This window comes from Delphinus delphis, chromosome 13, assembly GCF_949987515.2.
Source record: "Delphinus delphis chromosome 13, mDelDel1.2, whole genome shotgun sequence".
Lineage (NCBI taxonomy): Eukaryota > Metazoa > Chordata > Mammalia > Artiodactyla > Delphinidae > Delphinus > Delphinus delphis.
In genome coordinates, this window is record NC_082695.1 from 21763172 (window position 1) to 21784309 (window position 21138).

General features: G+C 42.2%; 2 protein-coding genes across 2 annotated transcripts; one reads left to right on the forward strand and one right to left on the reverse strand.

The window, feature by feature from the left end:
• The first annotated feature begins 245 nt into the window (after nt 1-245).
• On the forward strand, nt 246-13213 carry CCDC117 (coiled-coil domain containing 117). Its single transcript, XM_060028283.1, has 5 exons — nt 246-541; nt 1208-1258; nt 7161-7385; nt 7860-7997; nt 10268-13213. The coding sequence occupies exons 1-5, from the start codon at nt 360-362 to the stop codon at nt 10503-10505; spliced, it is 834 nt and encodes a 277-aa protein (XP_059884266.1). The 5' UTR covers nt 246-359; the 3' UTR covers nt 10506-13213.
• Nucleotides 13214-15478: 2265 nt separating this feature from the next.
• On the reverse strand, nt 15479-20286 carry XBP1 (X-box binding protein 1). Its single transcript, XM_060028284.1, is given in 6 exon segments — nt 15479-16623; nt 16930-17013; nt 17016-17075; nt 17893-18021; nt 18846-18942; nt 20018-20286. Coding segments are annotated over 6 exon segments (1164 nt in total). The 5' UTR covers nt 20254-20286; the 3' UTR covers nt 15479-16065.
• Between the last annotated feature and the right edge of the window lie 852 nt (nt 20287-21138).

Genomic DNA, 21138 nt, shown 5'->3' on the forward strand with positions numbered 1-21138 from the left:
CTACTGAGAAAACTGAGGTACAGAGGTTCCATAACTTGCTGAGTGAGGATTCGAACCTATATCATATTCTAGGTTGGCCAGGGCCATCCTCCAGCCCCGGAGACTCGGACAAGCAGCCATCTTGTTTGTAGTCCTCAAGGACTTCAACTCCCGGCAGACCTTGCGTCAGCAGTTCTCCACACACAACAAATCCCGGCGTGCCCCGGGCGGCTTGGGGTGGAGGGTTCTAGAAGGCGTGACGTGGGGTCGGGAGCGGGCTCAGAAGCGGGCGCCTCTTGGCAGTCGCTGTGGCAGCCGCTGCCGGGTCTGGGGCCGCGGGCAGCCGGGGCCGCGGGCGCAGCCTCCTCACCTCTCCGGCCATGGCCGCGCTTGGCCGGCCTTTCAGCGGCCTCCCGCTGAGAGGCGGCTCGGACTTCCTACAGCCGCCACCGGCTTTCCCCGGCCGGGCCTTCCCGCCGGGGGCGGACGGCACCGAGCTGGCCCCGCGGTGGGAACCCCGCGCCGCCCCGAGCAGCCCGGGCGGGAGCGCGGCGCGCGGACGGTGAGGATCTCGGCCGGCGGGCGGGCGGGCGCGGGCTATTTGACCCTCCCCGCGACCTTCGGCGGGGGCTTCTCAGCCCCAGGTTGCTGATGAGGATACTGAGCCCCACAGTCGGTTACCGTTAGTCGCCTGAGGTAGCAAAGCGCGGGGGTCCGCTTCGGACCCTGGCCCTCCTGCGTCCCGGGAAGTGAGGAAACGGTCCGAGCTCGCCCAGGGCGTGCGAGGAAGGGAGCCGGGTCGAGCCGGGCCTGGAGCTCCCGTGGGCGCGCACTCGCCTCGCTCTCTCCAGACCGCGGCGGAGCCGCCGCTGCTGTTAACTTTCAGCGCCTCTCGGACATTGAGTTTTCTCATCCGCAACTTGGGACAGAAGTGGGTCCTCCTAGTGGGATCATAAAATAAAGTGCTTAGCCCGGTACCTGCCCGGATACGTTTTCCCTACGGTGGTCCCCCTCAATTTATCTCCTCCGGTCTTGACCAAATGAGAAGTTTAGATTTCGGTCTCTATACCTGACTGACCTTGTGACCTGTATATCCATCCCACTCGGCAAGGAAGGGGACCGCTGGTGGGAATGGGGTGGGCAAGATTATCGGAGCCAGAAAGTGGATGCTGAACGCACCCGCTCAATAAATTTCTCAACTGACTGATTTTCTGGTTTGTTTCAACAGTATTTCAGTTCACCATAGAAAGAAACACAAGCGAGAGGAGGAGGAGGATGAGTAAGTTTCAGGTGCCTTTTATTCACTTAACGGTCACTTAATTTAACCTATTTTATATCCATGACTATTTGTTTTTAAGTGAAAGTGTGAAACATCAGGTGTCTGAAAGGAGGTCCAAGGAACTGATAACATGGGTTACGTTTTAGAGAACGGAGCTGGGCAGGTCAGAGGGAAACTTGTCACTCTGTAAACAATTGTATAGCTTGGACATGGAAGCAACCTAAGTGTCCATCGACAGATGAATGGATAAAGAAGATGTGGCACATATACACAATGGAGTATTACTCAGTCATAAAAAGAAACGAAATTGAGTTATTTGTAGTGAGGTGGATGGACCTAGAGTCTGTCATACAGAGTGAAGTAAGTCAGAAAGAGAAAAACAAATACCGTATGCTAACACATATATATGGAATCTAAAAAAAAAAAAAGGCTCTGAAGAACCTAGGGGCAGGACAGGAATAAAGACGCAGATGTAGAGAATGGACTTGAGGACGTGGGGAGGGGGAAGGGTAAGCTGTGACAAAGCGAGAGAGTGGCATGGCCATATATACACTACCAAATGTAAAATAGATAGCTAGTGGGAAGTATCCGCATAGCACAGGGAGATCAGCTCAGTGCTTTGTGACCACCTAGAGGGGTGGGATAGGGAGGGTGGGAGGGAGACGCAAGAGGGAGGAGATATGGGGATATATGTATATATATAGCTGATTCACTTTGTTATACAGCAGAAACTAACACAACATTGTAAAACAATTATACTCCAATAAAAATGTTAAAAAATATATATAAGCGATTGTAATGTTTGAACTTTGAGCCATGTGAATATTGTTATATGCACAAAATAAAAGAATTCGCAGAAGGCTACGTATTGAAAAGTCTTACACTCCTTGCTCCCAGTTCTCCCCAGAAGTTACCCTTGTTGCCTGTTTCCTATGTCTCCTAAGGAAGATAATGTAAAAATTTACAAGTTTATGACTGTATATGGTTCTGGTTTTTTACATTGTAAGTAAGATACTGTTCACACTGCAACACATCGGATCTTTTCATCTTACTCTCCTGTAGCTTGTTGCATATGGGCACATAGAGTTCTACCTAATTTCTTTTTCAACAGGTGAGTGGAATTCTATTGTAAGGCTAGGTACAGATAATTAACCAGTCTCCTAGTGATGGATTTCTAAGTTAATTCTAATCTTCGTTATTACTAACAAATCTACCATGACCACCATTCTTTTTTTTTTAAAGAATTGGAGTCTAATTGCTTTACAATATTGTGTTAGTTTTTGCTGTATAACAAAGTGAATCAGCTATATGTATACATATATCCCCATATCCCCTCCCTCTTGCGTCTCCCTCCCACCCTCCCTATCCCACCCCTCTAGGTGGTCACAAAGCATGGAGCTGATCTCCCTGTGCGATGCAGCTGCTTCCCACTAGCTATCTATTTTACATTTGGTAGTGTATATATGGCCATGCCACTCTCTCACTTCATCCCAGCTTACCCTTCCCCCTCCCCACGTCCTCAAGTCCATTATCTACGTCTGCGTCTGCGTCTGCATCTTTATTCCTGTCCTGTCCCTAGGTTCTTCAGAACCTTTTTTTTTTTTAAGATTCCATATATATGTGTTAGCATACGGTATTTGTTTTTCTCTTTCTGACTTACTTCACTTTGTATGAAAGATTCTAGGTCCATCCACCTCACTACAAATAACTCAATTTTGTTCCTTTCTGTGGCTGAGTAATATTCCATTGTATATATGTACCACATCTTTATTCATTTATCTGTCGATGGACAAATTAGGTTGCTTCCATGTCCTGGCTATTGTAAATAGTGCTGCAGTGAACATTGGACCACCATTCTCTTTAAGTTCTTTGTATATATTTGCAAGTAGGTAAATGGATTCCTAGATGGGAAATTGCTGGATCTTAAAGTATATACATTTTGAAATTTGGAAAAAGTTGTTGCCAATTTATACTCCTTTGACAGTGGGAATGCCTGTTTCTCCATCTTCTCAGATGGAGATTTTTTGATCACCACTTAACTGATAGGTAAAAAATTACATCTCATAGGCAGACAGTCTTAAAAAAAAAAATGAGTAAAAGATTTCCCCAAAGGGGATATCCAAATGACCAATTAAATGAAAAGATGTTTGACCTCATTGGTCTTTAGGGAAATGCATATTAAAGACACAATAAGATACTCCACCACCAGATACTGGAGGGTTCTGTAGCACCAGGAACTCTCAAACACTATGGATGAGTATGTAAATTGCTACAACACTTTGGGAAACAGTTTTGCATTATCGCATGAGTTGAAGATGCACATACCCATTTACCCAGCAGTTCTCCTCTTGAGTATGTACCTGTGCTCATCAGGAGACATATACAAGAAAGTTCATAGCATCCTTGTTCATGATAGCTGAAAATTGGAATGTCCCTGAACAGTACAATGGATAAAGTAAATTTTTTGCTGAGTTCAATTCAGCAAAAAAAAAACAAAAAAAACCCACATCTATCAACCTAGATGTGTCTTACAGTATGAGCAAAAGAAACATCACAAGAATGTATATGTATACAGTATAATTCTTTATATATAAGGTTCAAAACCAGGCAAAACTAAAACCTTGAAGATTGCATATCTACATACTTGATAATGTATTTTTTAAAAAATGAAGTGATTACCATAAAAGATAGTATTTACCTACAGAGAGGAGGGAGTAGAGTACCATTTTGGGATTCTGACAGCAGTCTATACCTTGTATATTATTTTCATGGATTTTTTTTTTTTTTTTCCCCCTGGTACACGGACCGGGGCACGAACCCATGTCCCCTGCATCGGCAGGCGGACTGTCAACCACTGTACCACCAGGGAAGCCCCTGGATTTTTGTTTCATAATTATTGTATGTACTTTTATAAGTGTAGGCATTTTATAATTAAAGAAATTAGATCACTGTTTTAATTTGTATTTTGTAAATTATAGGCGGTGTTGAACATCTTTTAAGCCATCTGTGTTTCATTTTGTGTGAATTGTTCATGTTTCTGCAAATTTTTTATTGGCTTATTGGTCTTTTTCTTGTTAATCTATAAGAAATTTTATTAAGGAAGCCAGTATATTATATATGTTTTGTTTTCTCCAGATTTGTTGTCTTTCAACTTTGTGTATGTTCTTTTTTTTTTCTTTTTTTGCCAGCAGAAACTTTGAATTTTCTCATCTGGTTGATACATAGACTAATGAGACAGTTGATTTGAATGTTGTCTCAGTTTAAAAATACTTCTGGGAAAAAAAAAAAAAAAACACTTCTGGTACTTCCCTGGCAGTCCAATGGTTAAGACTCTCCTCTTCCAATGCAGGGGGCATGGGTTTGATCCCTGGTTGGGGAACTAAAAATCCTGAATGCTGTGGCGTATGGCCAAAAATTTTTTTTTAAATAAATAATAAAAAACCTCTGGACCAGACAATATTTATGTTCTTTATAGCCTTGGGATTACCGTAGATACACAGGGACCTCTTTGCTTTTATCTTTTGGGGTTCCTTATAGATTATTGAATAAAGGGTTCCAGTGTCATAAATAAAAAGTTTGAAGTGTACAAACAATTGGCTTTAAAAGTTAACCATCTTTTATATAACTGATTCATTTTTTTGTGAAGCTGAAACTAACATACCATTGTAAAGCAATTATACTCCAATAAAGATGTTAAAAAAAAAAAGTTAACCATCTTTGATATACACGTGGAGAGATTGAGGCCCTGAGACTGGACAGTTGGATGTCAAATACCTAGAAGTGTGCTGCCCGCCTGCCACTTCCATAGCTCTTATCAGAACTTTAAAGTCTTTTATATCCCATTTTCTTTGGGACTTAATCATCATTGATCTCTAAGTATTTGCAAAGTGGACCTAGAGGCATGAAATCATTTAGCCCAAATTATGTTGGAGATCATAGATCAGAACCCAGCTCTGATACTCAGTTGCATTTAAAGATCTTTTAAAATATATATATATATTTATTAGGCTGCTCCAGGCCTTCATTGCAGCATACAGGATTTTTTAGTTGCGGCATTTGAACTCTTAGTTGCGGCATGCATGCGGGATCTAGTTCCCCCACCAGGGATGGAACCCAGGTCCCCTGCACTGGGAGCATGGAGTCTTACCCACCGGGCCAGCAGGGAAGTCCCTCAGCTGTATTTAATAGTTGAATTGTTAGATATTCTAGATTCATTCTGCTTTTTCTTACATGACTTTTTTTTTTTTTTTTTTTTGGCTGTGTTGAGTCTTCGTTGCTGCACGCGGGCTTTCTCTGGTTGCAGCGAGTGGGGGCTACTCTTTGTTGTGGTGCAGTGGCTTCTCGTTGTGGAGCACAGGCTCTAGGCGTGCGGGCTTAGTAGTTGTGGCACGCGGGCTCAGTAGTTGCGGCTCATGGGCTCTAGAGCACAGGCTCAGTAGTTGTGGTGCACGGGCTTAGTTGCTCTGCGACATGTGGGATCTTCCCGGACCGGGCTCAAACCCATGTCCCCTGCATTGGTAGGCGGATTCTTAAGCACTGAGCCACCAGGGAAGTCCAACATGACTTCTTACGTCTATAACTTTTTCTTCTGCTTTCGAAAACGTCACATACTTTATCCAAATACTACAGAAATGTTTGATTTATGGATAGACATTCTTAATACTTTCTTATGAATTAAAAATAATTATACACGAAACATCTCATTTAATAATTGATTCCAGTCAAAAATCTAGGTTCAAGAGAGCATTATTATTTGTCAGATTTTATATTGCCAGAGACTTGAATGTTGATTTTCATAGTCTTGACATGAAATAGAAATTTCTTTCTAAAATACATGCTTCTTCCTTTGACTCTTAGTTTAGAATCAGAAGCTGTGGTAGCCATTAATGAATTTTTTGGTTGCAGAGCTGTGTTCTGGTCTTGAGATTGTGCTTGGTGATGCCCAGGCAATAATGTACTTTTGGTCTAAATACTCAAATAGAGCAGGGCAGGTTGTCTATTTAACTTGCTTCAGGACAGGTCTCAGCTAAACACCAGGCAGGTCATAGTGCTTGCAGATACTAGTTCGTGGTAAGAGCTTGAACAGTTGAATTTCCCTAACAAGGCAGGAGGTTTTAGTGAAAGTGGCAAAGAGGTAGGATTCAGGGTCTGTCTCTGGGGTCTGGTACCCAAAATATCAATACAACTCACCTTACATGACACTTTGGAGGGAGCACTTTAGTTTTCGAGGTCCTAGTTTCCACATGTGCAAAACAAAGAAATTGGATTTGATGAACTCTAAGGTCTCAAGGAAATACAAAATTTCTAGGAAGTGAGGATAGTTTATTTTGCAAGGCAGGAGAAAAGTGCACTCCATTATTAGGGACCCATAGGGCAAATGACAGCCTCTGCCATTTTTGGAGAGAACCAAGAAATCAGCAATATCATTTGCATCTGTAGTACTTGCTGCAGACCTGATGAAGCGAATATTTTTGCCCTAAGGGAATATAGGATGCCTGCAGATTACCTCCTCATATGCCCAGTGTAGTGGAGCAGCAGCAATTTGAAAAAATATGGCTGGCACTGAATTGCTACTTTGTGATTTTTGTATTCTTTACTTCCCACTTGACCTTTCCAGAGCTGAATAAGTAAGAACGACTTTAAATTCCCACAGCGAACACTTCTAATCTGGAAAAGCAAAAATCTTGCAGTTGCAACCTAATTTGACAAATGTCGGGAAGGGAAACATCTCAGGGAGGCTGTGAGAATGACAGAAAAGAAAATGTGTGATTTTCCATCTTGCAATCACACACTGTCAAAAATTAGAGGTTTTTCGTAGAAGAATTTGATTAGAGATGGGGGATGATACACATTTCATTTATATTAGCCAGGATTTTCATTGATTTTTTTTTTTTTTTTTCAGTTGTCCAGTAAGAAAGAAAAGGCTAACTGAAGCAGGGCTCTGTGCTGGTCCTAATGACTGGATTCTTTGTGCACATCAGGATATAGAGGGTCATGGAGTAAATCCGTGCACTAGTGGCCTTTCTGCACCTGGCATGTTAGATGTTATTTGTGAAGAGATGGATCAGACAACAGGAGAACCACAATGTGAAGTTGCCCGAAGGAGGCTTCAGGAAATTGAGGACAGGTAAATGGGCAGCATATATCTAGCTGCTTATTATTGTTCCTATGTAACATCTCTACTCTTTCAAGTTAGTCTAATTCATCATTTGGTGATTCCTTGATCCTCAATATATCAGACTATAAAAATCAGAAAGCTCAAAGTACACACTTTAAATGTTAAAGTAAGTTCTTCTCATAGAACTGTACTAAATATTTTCACTTACTATCTCTGAATATTACTTTTTGGTATGAGGGTTTTTAGGGACACATTCTTCAAATTTGATTGCCTCTAATGTAAAACATTTTGGTGAAATGTTGAACAGCTCTTTTGTGTATACTTTTTTCTCTCAGGTATAGTCTCATATTTTACTTGATATTTTGCTGTAGCACCTGTTGCGTTTATCCTTGTTTTTATTTTTTAAATTTTTTCCAATTAATAAATATATAATAGCTTAACTAAATAATTTTTCTTTCTTACTTCGCTTCTGTCTTTATTTAGAATAATTGACGAAGATGAAGAAGTTGAAGCTGACAGAAATATTAACCATCTTCCCAGCCTTGTCCTTTCTGATACCATGAAAACAGGTTTGAAGAGGGAATTTGATGAAGTCTTTACAAAGAAAATGATTGAGTCCATGTAAGTTTTGGTTTCTGGTTTCCATTCAGTTATGATCTTGGAGGGAAAACACAGTCTCTAGACATTTCCTGATCGCCAACCAAGTGAAAGCATAGTACGTTTGTATTTAGCCCAAGTCGGAGACCTTTTCTTAGTTCATTGGGGTGAGCAAAACGCTACGCAAGCAGGAGTTGGCTGCCTTGTGTACTCAGCCCTGGGTTGTTTTGAAGTCCCAAAATGCACTAATAGTCTAATATTTGGAAATGGGAGGATTGGCAAGAAAGAACCCATTCTCATATGTATATGTGTAGCTGATTCACTTTGTTATACAGCAGAAACTAACACATCATTGTAGAGCAATTATACTCCAATAAAGAAGTTAAAAAAAAAAAACCCATTCTCTCAAATACCTATGATAGGATGTAGGAACCACATTTCAAAAGTACCTTTTACCTGGCTCTCTCAGTTATCTAGGACCACTATTAGGACCTAGGAAACAAAAGTCTCCCAGCAGTCAAAAAAGTTATCACAAAGGCCACAATCCACAGCTCATATTCTTACCTCATAGTGTGTAGCCCCTCAGGCCTTTAGCTCTAAGAGCCATTTTGCACTTAGTTTAGACCCAGTTTGATCAGCTCAGTTATCTGGTTTCCTCAGTCATCAGAGTAGAAACACAAAAACAGCAGAACAGACAAACTCATAGTAGTCAATAGTGACAGTACAGTGTGAGAACAGGATAGGCAACTGGAAAGCAAACATAAGAACCTGAAAAGCAAAGCAGCCTGGAGCCCATTTACATAAGAACTAATGATAGCCGTGTAATTCTTGTAGTCCTTGAGCTTAGATGATTTCAAGTGGTCATTACCGACTCTGTAAAGTACAGTTGTCTCTTAATATCCATGGGGGGGATTGGTTCCAAGACCCCCTGCGGATACTAAAATCCAAGGATGCTCAGTTCCCTTATATAAAATGGTCTGAGGGCTTCCCTGGTGGCGCAGTGTTTAGGAATCCACCTGCCAATGCAGGGGACACAGGTTCGAGCCCTGGTCTGGGAAGATCCCACATGCCACGGAGCAACTAAGCCCTTGTGCCACAACTACTGAGCCTGCGCGCTAGAGCCCATGAGCCACAACTACTGAGCCCGCGTGCCATAGCTTCTGAGGCCCGCACGCCTAGAGCCTGTGCTCTGCAACAAGAGAAGCCACCACAATGGGGAGCCCACACACTGCAACGAAGAGTAGCCCCCACTCGCCACAACTAGAGAAAACCACGCAGCAATGAAGACCCAACACAGCCAAGAATAAGTAAATAAATTAATTAATTAAAAAAATAAAATGGTCTGAATCAAAAACCCACAGATACAGAGGGCCAACTGTAGTAGGCAAGTTATAAAGTGCCATTTAGATGTTGCCTAGAAAAGACTTCAGATAGACTTGGTACTCAGTGAGGGTAAGTGTCAGATATCTGAAAAATTCTCTTAGGATACAGTCCCACTGATGCCAGGTAGATGAGGCAGTATTGTCTTTAGACACAGTGGGTTCCACTGCTGCTCGATGTTAGCACACAAGGGTTTTGCATTAGCCTCCTAGCTTGATCTTATAATTCTGACTACCCAGCCCTTAGGGTGGGTAGATAGTTTAGCCAAGAGTAAGCAGGTCACATTGCCCTCCAGCCTAAAACATAGCACTTTCTGCTCTTGGTAGTTTTCCAGAAGCTAGCCTTGTGTGTGTGTGGGGGGGGGGCGGTGTTCTTCATTGTCTGTGTTTTATTTTTCCTTACTTGCCCTTGGGTCCCAGAAACCATCAAACCATCACTAGATGGAGAGGGCAGCGAGGGGGTGGGGTAGGCACAGACAGTGGCTTACTGCAAAAAGCATTATGTTTCATAGCTGTACTAAGCAAAAGGCATACTGAGATATTTTTAGTGTGTTTGGCCAATGTTTCTTTTTCATTTATAATGGTTTAGTACAAGATAGTAGCTCACATCTGCTAATATTAACCACAGTTTAAGAAAACACTATAATAAATCAAGGGCCTCTGTTTTACATGTTGAATGTTTATATTCTAATCACAGCATCAGTACAACCAGTTGGTTTGCTTAAAAATGCATGCAGAACTGTAAAATTTAATGTACTTGAGTGGCCTTTGTAAAGATCAATTTGGATTGTCATAAATCTCCTATTTAATCCCATCCGTTTTTAGATGTTAGGTAGCAAACATTAGTTTTTCAATGTATAACTTTTATTTTCATGTTATAAAATTATTGATAAAAATCTGTATTTTATGTCTTAGGAGCCGTCCTTCCATGGAGCTTGTGCTCTGGAAACCTCTCCCTGAACTCCTTTCTGATAAGCCAAAGCTGTCATCTAATGCTAAGAACTACACAGGAGAGAGCCAAACTAAGCATGCAGCTGCTGGCACTGCCTACCCTCAAAGAACTGAACTGTTCTTGGAACCTCGGCAAACAGGGTTGCCTGTTTACACTAGTTTGGAGACAGCTGCTTGCACAGAAGAAGAGATGGAACTTTAGACACCAGTTTCTATACTAAAGTTGTCAAATTTTAGAAGGCTTATGTGTTCAGTCATGAGCCTGCTTGTACAGTATAGGGACTTGAAAGTTTTGAAACGGGTGTAATAGCTCCACCTGTGATTTGGGGTGGGACTCTCATTTTGGGTAGCCATTTCTTGAATTCAACTTTTGCCAAGGAAACTTGTCTCAAGAGAAAAGCAGTTTTCTAGGGGTCTTATTAAAGGAATAAGGAGTACATTCTGCAAAGTCAAGTATAGAAGCTATATGTGTAAGCATGACTTTTAAGTCATCTGTCACATTGTTTATATCATTCAGATACTTGAGTTGAAAAAGATGCATTAAGAAAGTAGGATGCTCTCCTACTATGTGTACTTCGACAGTCGAGCCACAACTTCATCTGTAGTTATGAGCTCTGTTTACAGTGGTGACTATATATGATTGGGGAGAAGGAGAAAGGAGGCAGTAGCTTAAGCCTATGCTGGGGAAATTAACAGAGGCTCTGAAACCTGTATATTAGTTGTCAATTCATTGTAGCTATATTGATTAGCCAGTAGCGTTGTGGCTCCCCTCTTTGCCTCTGAAAATGGAATGAAAAATACAAAGAAAAGGTTTTTCCTTTGAGGCTCTTTCGCCTTGTGCTACTGTTGCTCCTTGGTTTCCCTTGCATAATCGATAAGCCCAGCTATTCAGTAATGTTTACAGCTTAATTAACTTTGAGTGATAGTTTAAAAGGTTGTGAGGTAAACCATGTGCGAATTGGCTCTGGGAGAAGCATCCCTCAGGTAATACTGGGGCAGTGCTGTATCAGCTAAGCCCAGCATATAACTTCTGTAGTTAAAAAAAAAAGTTGTGCCTGTATAAGCAAGTTGAGTTTTTTAATGTTAATTTAGAAAACAGTGACTGAATAATTAGCTGAGCACATATGGGCAAGTGACATTGAGATTTACTGAAATAGCCAGTTTGCCTATTGTTTCAACTATGGTGCAGTAAGCCTAAAAGTTAGAGAATAGCTTCCTGCTAGCAGGAAATCTTCATCTTGAGGACCTTAACCAGGCTCAAGGCGTCCTCTGAGGGTAACCAGGATTGAAGTTTTTTATTTCTCAGGAAGAGCTCTTCTGCGTGGCAAGGACTCAGTAGTACGAAGTAAAATGACAATTTCTTTAGTGCTACAGAATATCCACTATAACTTATTGAGTGTAATACTAGCTCTTTTATCAGACAATGGGAGACCACCCCAGTTCTTTCTGTTTTGTTTTCTGGGTTTCTTTTGCCTTTGTTGGAATCAGATACCTTGTGTAGAAAACATGGTTTACGCCAAGTAGAGGTGACTTTAGGAGGCAGCTCCCAGGCAATTTTGAAACCCATGCCGAAGTCCCTCCCCTTTTTACAGATGGCATAGAAGTCACAAGTCTGTTAACTGGACTGTTTCTTCTCCTGCCTGTTGTTCCTGCTTTCTCTATTTCTGTCTGGATAGTCAGGAAAAGATTTAATGTTTAATATTTAAACAAAATATTTAATGTCTACACAATAAAATTATTCAAACTTCAAACCAGTATTGAAACAGTTGGAAACCAGCTAATAGTTTCTTAATCTCAGATTTAGAGATGAATGTAAACTGTATTCTGTTGAAACGTGCAAGTGTTTGATTCATGCCGTTTAAAAAACTCCTGCCTCTAGGTAATTGTTAATGGGACCAACTTGTAAAGTTTGTAGCCTTAAACCTCCATGCATTTGTTCTGCTACAGCTCAAAAACATGAAGTGACTGCCTGGAATTTGGAGTTAGTCCCAGTGTTCAGGTGAAGGAGAGGTGACAGCTTTCCAAAGAAGGACCCAAGCACACTAACACTGTCTTCTATAGGGATTGTTGGGCAGGCCTGGGATCCAGGTCTGTACAGTGAACAGGAGGAAAGAAGAGCTCTGAAACAAGGCTCAGATACCACGGGTATATGTAGGAGAGAACTAATAAGATTCTGTTAAGATCCAAGCAGAACTTGTTTCAGAAGTCATTTTACCTGACATGATCATTATTTCTGCAGGAAACATGGATGTTCAATGCTCCTTTTTAAACTTTATCCTGCATATGTTTGTACAAAAATTGTCGTCTTCATCCATGTGGTGCTTACTCATCTGAGCTGTCTCCACAGTCCCCATGCCTCTGCTTTGTTTTTCTTTTGTAGAGTAAGGCTTTTGCTTTTGCCTTAAGGTTTCCCTAGGGAATTAACAGGTCTTCATTTTGTACAGCTTTTGCAGCATGGATCAAACATTGGCTTACTATGCTAATGTGTGAAGAGAAAAAATTATCTAAAGCAGGTGAGCTTTAATGAACAAATGTGTATTTTCTCTGAGTTTGATTAGGGTGTGTGTGGTTTTGTTTTTTTTTTATTTCATATGAAGAAAGTTAAGTGCGGTTCTCACAGATATTAATCAAATAAAAATTGCTACTCATTCTTGAAAAGGTGCAAATGTAAAATTTTAAAAATGAGTGGAAACTAGAACCATGAGAAAAATGTTCACCAGTGGGTTCATTAATTATTTTGTATCTGGAACTTGGTTTTGTTTTTTAATAGTGATAAGGATGGTGGAGTACTTGGAAAGTTGTGGAAGATGCTGTTAATTTTACTTTAAAATGAGAATCTGGTGTTTTTGTATTTTGTTTTCAATAAAACTTAAGTGTTTTGGACTATTTGAGATATTGTGTTCCTGCACTTAAGTAAATGAAATCAAGTTTGGGACCTTTAAAAATAAGGAGTAGGAAAATTCCTCTAGATGTCCAGTTACATGGTCATTCCTTTCTTGAGTTGACAGGTCACTGGGTGGCGGTATTGCGTGCATATTTACAACCATTAGTTGATAAATGTGGATCCCTGATTTGTGGGCAGGCAGAGTTTGAGTTGCGGCTACAGAAAACTCAGGATATTGTTTTCTTTACCAAAATTTGGAAATCATAGCTAAAAGTTATCTTTTTATGGATTTGTAAACTAAGCCTAAGTAGATAGTGACAATTTAGTATAATAATCCAATTCACCAGGTCCAGGGTTCCTACTTGACCAGTGGTCTTTTTACAGCAATACCTAACATGTTTAGGTTTCACTGAAATAATCTACAATAAAGTATGGTTCAGGCAGTGTAACTTTAAACTCCTTGAGGGAATATAGTTTTGTATGTATCAGTTTGGTTCAGATATTCTACTAGTGGCATTTGAGAGATGAGCTACATGCAGTTATGTGGTGTTAGACTATATAGCTCCAGCGAGACAGGAATGTTGTCTTTCAGCGACTGGTTAGTGGGTAAACAAGCCAGTCTTCCTGTCCCTAATTAACTTTAGAAGTTAGTTAGAGGGTAAAGATTTAATCTTAGAAGATTAGAATTTGATGCCATAAAATATTCTTGGAGTAGGAGGTATTAATTACCTCTGCCTACAGTTCTGTCCCTACTTTGCCTGCTCCAGTAACACACCTAGTAGAAAAGCAGAGAAGCACACATTGGTGTTACAAGGCCCAGGGAAATGGTGTACAGGTATCTGTCACCTGCTGCTTTGAGTTATGGACAACCTTCTGCATTTAACAGAAATCTTGCTTTGGTTTTGCAGAGAAAGATGTTTTTATTTCTAACCATTCCATTTAGTGTTTCAGTATGAATATAGGATATCCTGAGTGTTTAGTAATTTTCACCCATCTGTGCAGGAAATGAAAACTCAATCTACACAGGTTGTGTCCTGTGTGTTATTCCTGTTGTACAGCTGTTTCTTTCACGTGATGTCATTGAATGTAAATTAGTTGAGCCCCAGTCTTCAGATGCTTGTTCTATAATGTTGAAAGCTAAAATGTATCTGTAATTACATCTGCCTACACAATCCCTAAATAGATTCTCAGCACTTGTTTTCAGTTCTAGAAAATCTGGTGATCAGGTTTTTAATTGTGGGGCAGCTGGTGGATTGTTCTTACACTTACAAAACAGAAACTCAGAGATTAAGCAAGTTTGCATTGCCAAGTACTAGGATTGGGCTCTGGTTTCAGCAACCAGGGACCTTAGGCTCTCTTGCCTACTAGTATGCTTGTGGACACGCCCCCAGTCACACCAAAGGCATTCCCTTGTACTTGGCTGTAACCATAGCCTGCTTTGCCTTGCTGCTGGGGATTCTTCGAATCCCATCTCGTTTGGTCTGCTCACTCACTCTGACCTCCCCAGAGGTAGTCAGTAAACACTGGCATAGAATGCTGGCATGGGTAAAATAATTTCTATAAATTAGGGGACTCCTTTAATATCTTGTAAGTGGATTCCCAAGGAAAAGATGCACCTTGGATGATGAGGTTATCAAGTCTGTAGTTTGGGGGTTGTAACAGGTTCATTCTTTTGTGAAACATATCCTAGAGTGTATATAATTCTGTAAGAGATTAAAGCCCTTCCAAAGTGGATTAGGAGATAACAGTTAACTTTTGAGTGCTTGGGACGGTGCCTGGCATATACTAAGTGTTTATAATGCATCGTCTCTTTGAATCCTCTAGCAGCCTTTAGAGATACTATTATACCCCTTTACAGATGAGGAAATAAGTGGTAATTTATGCCCAGGGTTACCCAGCTGAACTGGTGGCAGAGTTGAACCCAGGGAGTTGGAGTCTAGAAAATCCTCTTAATCTCTATAATAATAGCAAAAGTATTGATATTTAATGGCCTGTCCTTCTCTAACATGTTAATAGCAAAAGTGTTCTAGCTCTGCCATTTACTAGCTGTAATACTGGTCAATTAGGCTGAAAAAACTGTCTCAAATATAGTAACTGCTCAGTGTTTACTTCAGGCAGCCAGGAATTGAAGCAGGCAGTAATTAGGGGGGGAAAGCCTTCAGTCACTTTAAAAAGTGGCATGCTCACTGAAGTGGGATAAATCACTACCATGGCAAACAGTGAAAACCGAGAGAGAATAACAACAATAAGACTTGAGGTTCAAGAAGGAATCAAAGAACAAAGACGCTGCATTGTACTTTTTAACTGAACAGGTAGTTTTAAATAAATGCAGAAATCACCTTCCAAAAGTTACACTAGCAGGGAAAGATTCCATCAAGCATTTACATAGTAAATTTCTATTTTACAAAAGATTCTTGATCTTTACTTGAACTGTACATGATGAGGGAAAAGGAGCCCCCTCAGGTAGGTGTCCTCTCTGCTTGCAGAAGCAAACTAAAGGACCTAAGATCAGAGGCAAGCCTGGGATGCCAAGATGGGTAAAGAGAAATGATAAAGGGCCATTCGTTAATTCCATGTCTAAGACACTTTTCTAGTGATGCTTACGTAAATACTTTAGGGCAAACCACTGCCCTTAAGATAAAGGTACAACCTCAGAATCTCTAATTCTGGATTATAGTAATGTATCTGTGTACCCTGGACTGCTGAATGTCAAAAGACAATACTTGGGGTGACCTATGAGGTTTGAACAAATACTTTAGAGGAATTCTCTAGGACCATACACCCTCTACTTTGGCTTTCTGAATGAAGCACAGGCTTCTGTGCTATATCCTCCAGCAGTGTAATAGTCAAGAAAAGGGCATCAGTATTGGATCACTCCTTAGACACTAATCAGCTGGGGAAAGAGTTCACTGGCAAAAGTGTCCTCCCAGGAATGGTCTACACCAAGCAGAGAGGACATGTCACTCAAGGGAGAAGGGGAACCCTCATAGCTACAGTCACTATAAGCATCCAGTAGGTAGGAAGATGGCTTCAGGCAGTGGCTGGTTGAAAGCAGATCTGAGATACCCAGCTCTGGAATGAAGTCATCTTCTACAAGTTCTTCCTTCACTGAGACAGTGAATTCAGGGTGATCTTTCTCTGAGGGACTGGAAGGTGCTTCCTCAATTTTCACTACCACATTAGCTTGGCTCTCTGTCTCAGAGGGTATCTCTAAGACTAGGGGCTTTGTATATATGTGGTCAAAACGAATCAGTTCATTAATGGCTTCCAGCTTGGCTGATGACGTCCCCAGGGATGGAGAGGGGGGTACGGGTAAGGAACTGGGTCCTTCTGGGTCGACTTCTGGGAGCTGCTCCAGGCTGGCAGACTCTGGAGAGGGACATCTGAAGAACATAACTGGGTCCAAGTTGAACAAAATGCCCAACAGGATATCAGACTGTAAAAGGAAAAATTAAATGGAGTTCAACTATTAGAATGCACTGAGAATCTACCTTAGTGCTAGGTTCCAAAATGTAAATTAATCATTAGGCTATAGGATGACCTCCAGGACCCACCAGACCCATTTATCTATACTCCACTCCATGTCCTAAACCACCTGGAAATAGGAAGGTAGTTAATGTTCACCTCCAACTCAACCGAAACTACCTTCTCTGCCCTCATATGTCTGGTTAGGGATGTCAGGCATCAAACAAATGGAATTAAATAGTTATACACCTCTTTAGTAAACCTGAATAAGCCCTACCTCAGAGTCTGAAGAGTCAACACCGTCAGAATCCATGGGGAGATGTTCTGGAGGGGTGACAACTGGGCCTGCACCTGCTGCAGAGGTGCACGTAGTCTGAGTGCTGCGGACTCAGCAGACCCGGCCACCGGCCTCGCTCCATTCCCCTGGGAGGAAAGACCATAGTGAATGAACAGCTCCAACAGCTGAGAGTCCCCAGGGAAATACTTGCCAGGAAGCTGTGATTCTTGACTTTCAAGAAAGCTAGAAAACTATTCTTTAGAGCCGAAACCTTTCCCTTAAACCTTTGTTATTTCCATTTTCTCGAGCCCTCCTCAAGAAGAGATAAGAAAAGGAAGGTAAGACTAACTTCATTGTGATTTTCTGTACAATGAAACATTTTTCTTCCCCAAGCAAAGATTCAGGCAGGACCAATATTCTTAAATAATATCTTACTTATATTCTCAATAACGTTCCTAGTAATAAAGTTCTATAGTGAATTTCAGCCCAGAATCTTTTTGGATAGTAATTTTTTTAAAAGTTTGTCCTAAACATTATCTTCTGAGTAGAACTGCCCTACTGTCAACCTTAGACCACTTAAGTATTATCACTGAACTTGCCATGATTCGTAAATTAAAACCCATACATCACTCTTCTATCAGAAAGGTGTCACTATCACAATGAATCCCTTCTCTTCTCAATCATATTCATCAAAGAACCACTATAATTTCAGTAGCATTCAAAGTCAGGTTTGACTGGCTCTCTTATCCTGGTTCTCCTTAATGCTGGCATGGTAGATATATCTTGTCGACTACTGGCATTTGTTAGTACTTGCTCTTGGAGAGTCATGTAACTTATTTTAATTATTAGGACTTAGTACTATTCGCTACACTCTTGAAAAATGAATAAGTATCATTAAAGAAAGAGGTCATGTCACTTAAAACCAGTTCTCACATACGGCACCAAATAAAGGACATGACTTACTTTGGTCTCTGCCTCCTCTTCAGTCACTAGGGCATCCATCCCCAAGCGCTGTCTCAATTCCTGGTTCTCAACTATGAGGCCATGAGTTTTCTCTCGTAAAAGCTGATTTTCTAGCAAAAGTTTTTGGTTCTGGAAGAAAGTTCAGAAGAGGCTATTAAGACATCTAATTCCTTCACTTAAGAATCCACCTGACAGCGTTTCACTACAGTAGGTTTCCTTTCCTTCTCCCGGGTCTTTTGGAAAACTCTATGCTTATGAAGTTGTTCACAGTGGGTATTAGAAGGCAAGGTTATAATTACAAAAAAAAAGCTATTTAGGAAGTGCCATCTCACGGGGTCACATATAACACAATGCCCCCAACTACTAATAGAGACTTCAACAAAGAGTGACTTGTGGCTTTAATTTAGTGACTTGTGGCTTTTAATTTTAAATATGACATTTAAAAAAATCCTATCTTGAACTGGTGGGTAATAATAAAAGTGGTAGTGGTGGGCTGTAAAATCAACATGTTAAAAAAAAAGAACACCACAAATATGCTTATGTATTCAAGATGTGTAACTGGCAACAATTTAAGTTTAGGTAACAAGTAGACCCTAGAAGGGGAAGGGAACCGTTAGTGGACTTTTGGATAAGCCAGAAAAGGTCTCAACTTTAAGCAATGATTTCCTATCTGCTTTTACTAATTTTTTAGTACTAACTGATAAAACATTGTTGTAATGTAATTCACCAGCTTTGAGATAGAGCTAGCACCAAATGCCAAGAGGGTCAATCATTTCTGCTCTCATCAAGCTTCACCACTTAACCAACTATCTATCTACCCTAACTTAGATTAACTAAAAGTTTAACTTTTAATTATATGTCCAATTGTCTTCTAAAGGAGACGAAGCAACCATTAACCAAGGGAAAGATATACAATGGATAAAAGATACGAGTTAGGCCTTAAGTATTTTTACCTCTTCTTCCAAATCTACCACTTGTTGCTCCAGCTCACTCATTCGAGCTTTCTTTCGGTCTCTGGCAGTCTGAGCTGCTACTCTGTTTTTCAGTTTCCTGAGAACAGAAAGAGATATACCACACTGAGTCATCTCAAACCTTATTTATATCTTTATTTGAAAACTTGGCCACCTGGTGCTTTCATTTTAATTTACAGTATAAGGTAGACTAATGGTAAAATACACTTCAGGCTCCTCCCCTCAAGAAAACAAAACCAAAAAAAAAAAATCAGCCTTCTGTGGATCTAGCTTGAAGACCTACTTTACTCTCCCCCATACTGAGTCATCCACCTCCGTCTCATCCCTGGCCACAGCACAAAGGCTGGACACAAATATTATTCACCTTGCATCATAAGATATTTCCTCCTCCCCTTTCTACTCCCCCGTTGCTTCCTGACTCCAATCCCCTCAAACAGGATCCAATCTGGACTGATTAAATCTAGTAAAGGCTGCAATCGCGCTAGAACATAAACCCTCCCTCCCTAAACCCAACTCAAAAGAGGGAGAGGCTGATGCGACTTTCGCCCTGGTGCTGAAAGCCTAGGCCCGTGTCTACTCCAGGAGGCACTTCATAAATCACACAAAGCACAATGATCATAAGAGAACTAACATTTACGGAGAACTAAGTACTAGGCATTTCTCAATCTCCCCAGCAGCCTGAAGTAGATACCATTTTAAGGATGCAGAGGCTGAGTTTGACTAGTGAGCCTTACAGCGCTCCCAGCCCCCTTCAACAGCTGACATTTCAGTTCCGTGCGCCTCCAAAAAAAGTAGGTTAACCAATTGGCTTCATGTCACAGCCCAAGTTCAGAAAAGCTGACCACGGGTTTGTGGTCACAGCTAGAGGGCCTGGAACCCAGGTACCCTGATACCCAGCTCTGGTTATCTCTAATTAGATAGAAAAGAAGTAAATAAAAAAGGCCTGCGCAGCTCTGGACTCCACCCAGCGCGGTGGATCTGCTAGTCCAGACTTCCTGCCCCGCCCCGCGCCACGCTGGCACCGGAATGGCCCGGCCACCAACGCCTGAGCGCTGCGAACGGTCAGCGCGGCCCCAGGTCCCTGTCTCGCCTTCGAATTCGGTCCCAGACCCCAGGCCCTCGCCCTCCGGCTCCGCGCCTCGACCCTCGCCCACCTCCGCAGCGCCTTCTCCTCGGGGCTCAGGTGCGTGAGGCGCTGTCGTTTGCGCGCCTGGGACGGCCCCCCGCTCGCCGCCTCCGGGCTGGCCCCTCGCTGGCCCGGCACCATGACCGGCAGAGCCCGGCCGACCGGGGCTCCGGCGGCGGCGGAGGCGGCGGCGGGCTGGCCGGACAGAAGCAGAACTTTGGGTGCCCCGGCGGCCGGGCTCTGCGCGGCTGCCACCACCACCATAGCCGGAGCGTGTCTACGCGAGTACGCGTCTCCGCCGCCCAGCGAGCCGGTCCCACCGCGCCCAGCCTTTCAACGATCGTGGCCCTCCGCGATTGGCCAGCGCCGAGTGACGCAGGCCTATCTTGGCTCCCATTGGTCTGGCCAATCCGGAGGGGGTGGGGCCAGGGCGTCTAGCGTGGCGGCCACGGTGCCGGGCATTTTTCGCCGGGGTGACGGGTAGGCGTAACTCGGCGCTGGGAGGGTGTGGGGCACCGGAGGGCCGGGTCTAGGGAAGCCCCGTGCTTGTGAGGAAGGGTCCAGAGCCAGGCGGAGTTTTCTCAATAAATGGAATTTCCCCCTTAGGCTGACGCAGAGTTTAATTCCAAACCGAGAGATTTCCAGACCAATTTTTACGGAGACTAACAGATTTTTACCCGCTCCTGACAGAATTGTATCTTGTGCGCCACTTAGGGCCCGGAGCTGAGCAGAAAATCGAAAGACCAGCGCGAATCGGGGCTTGGGTTAGAAAAAAGCCTGCAAAGAAATTCCGCGAAATAAGTCTTTAGGGAATGAGATAGCGCGTTTTAAAACTAGGTTTAACTCATAGTGAAGGCTTAATAAACCTTACGTGGTGTTCTCTCAGAGTGGCAGGAATACGTGTAATTTCATTTTTCTTTGCATCTCTAAACTTTCTGCTATGAGCGTACATTATTATTATTATGAAATGAAAAAATGGCATGTATAAGACATGAGGGGAGGTTCAGGGCTCTTGCCCGCGTGTTGCGGCGCAAAGGGGCGGGGGGGGGGGAAGGGGGACTTGTGAAAGAGGGGCCTCCGAACGGTAGCTAGGGACCAGTTTAGACACAGGAATATTAAAATGGAGAAACCCGAGGAAACACCCCACAC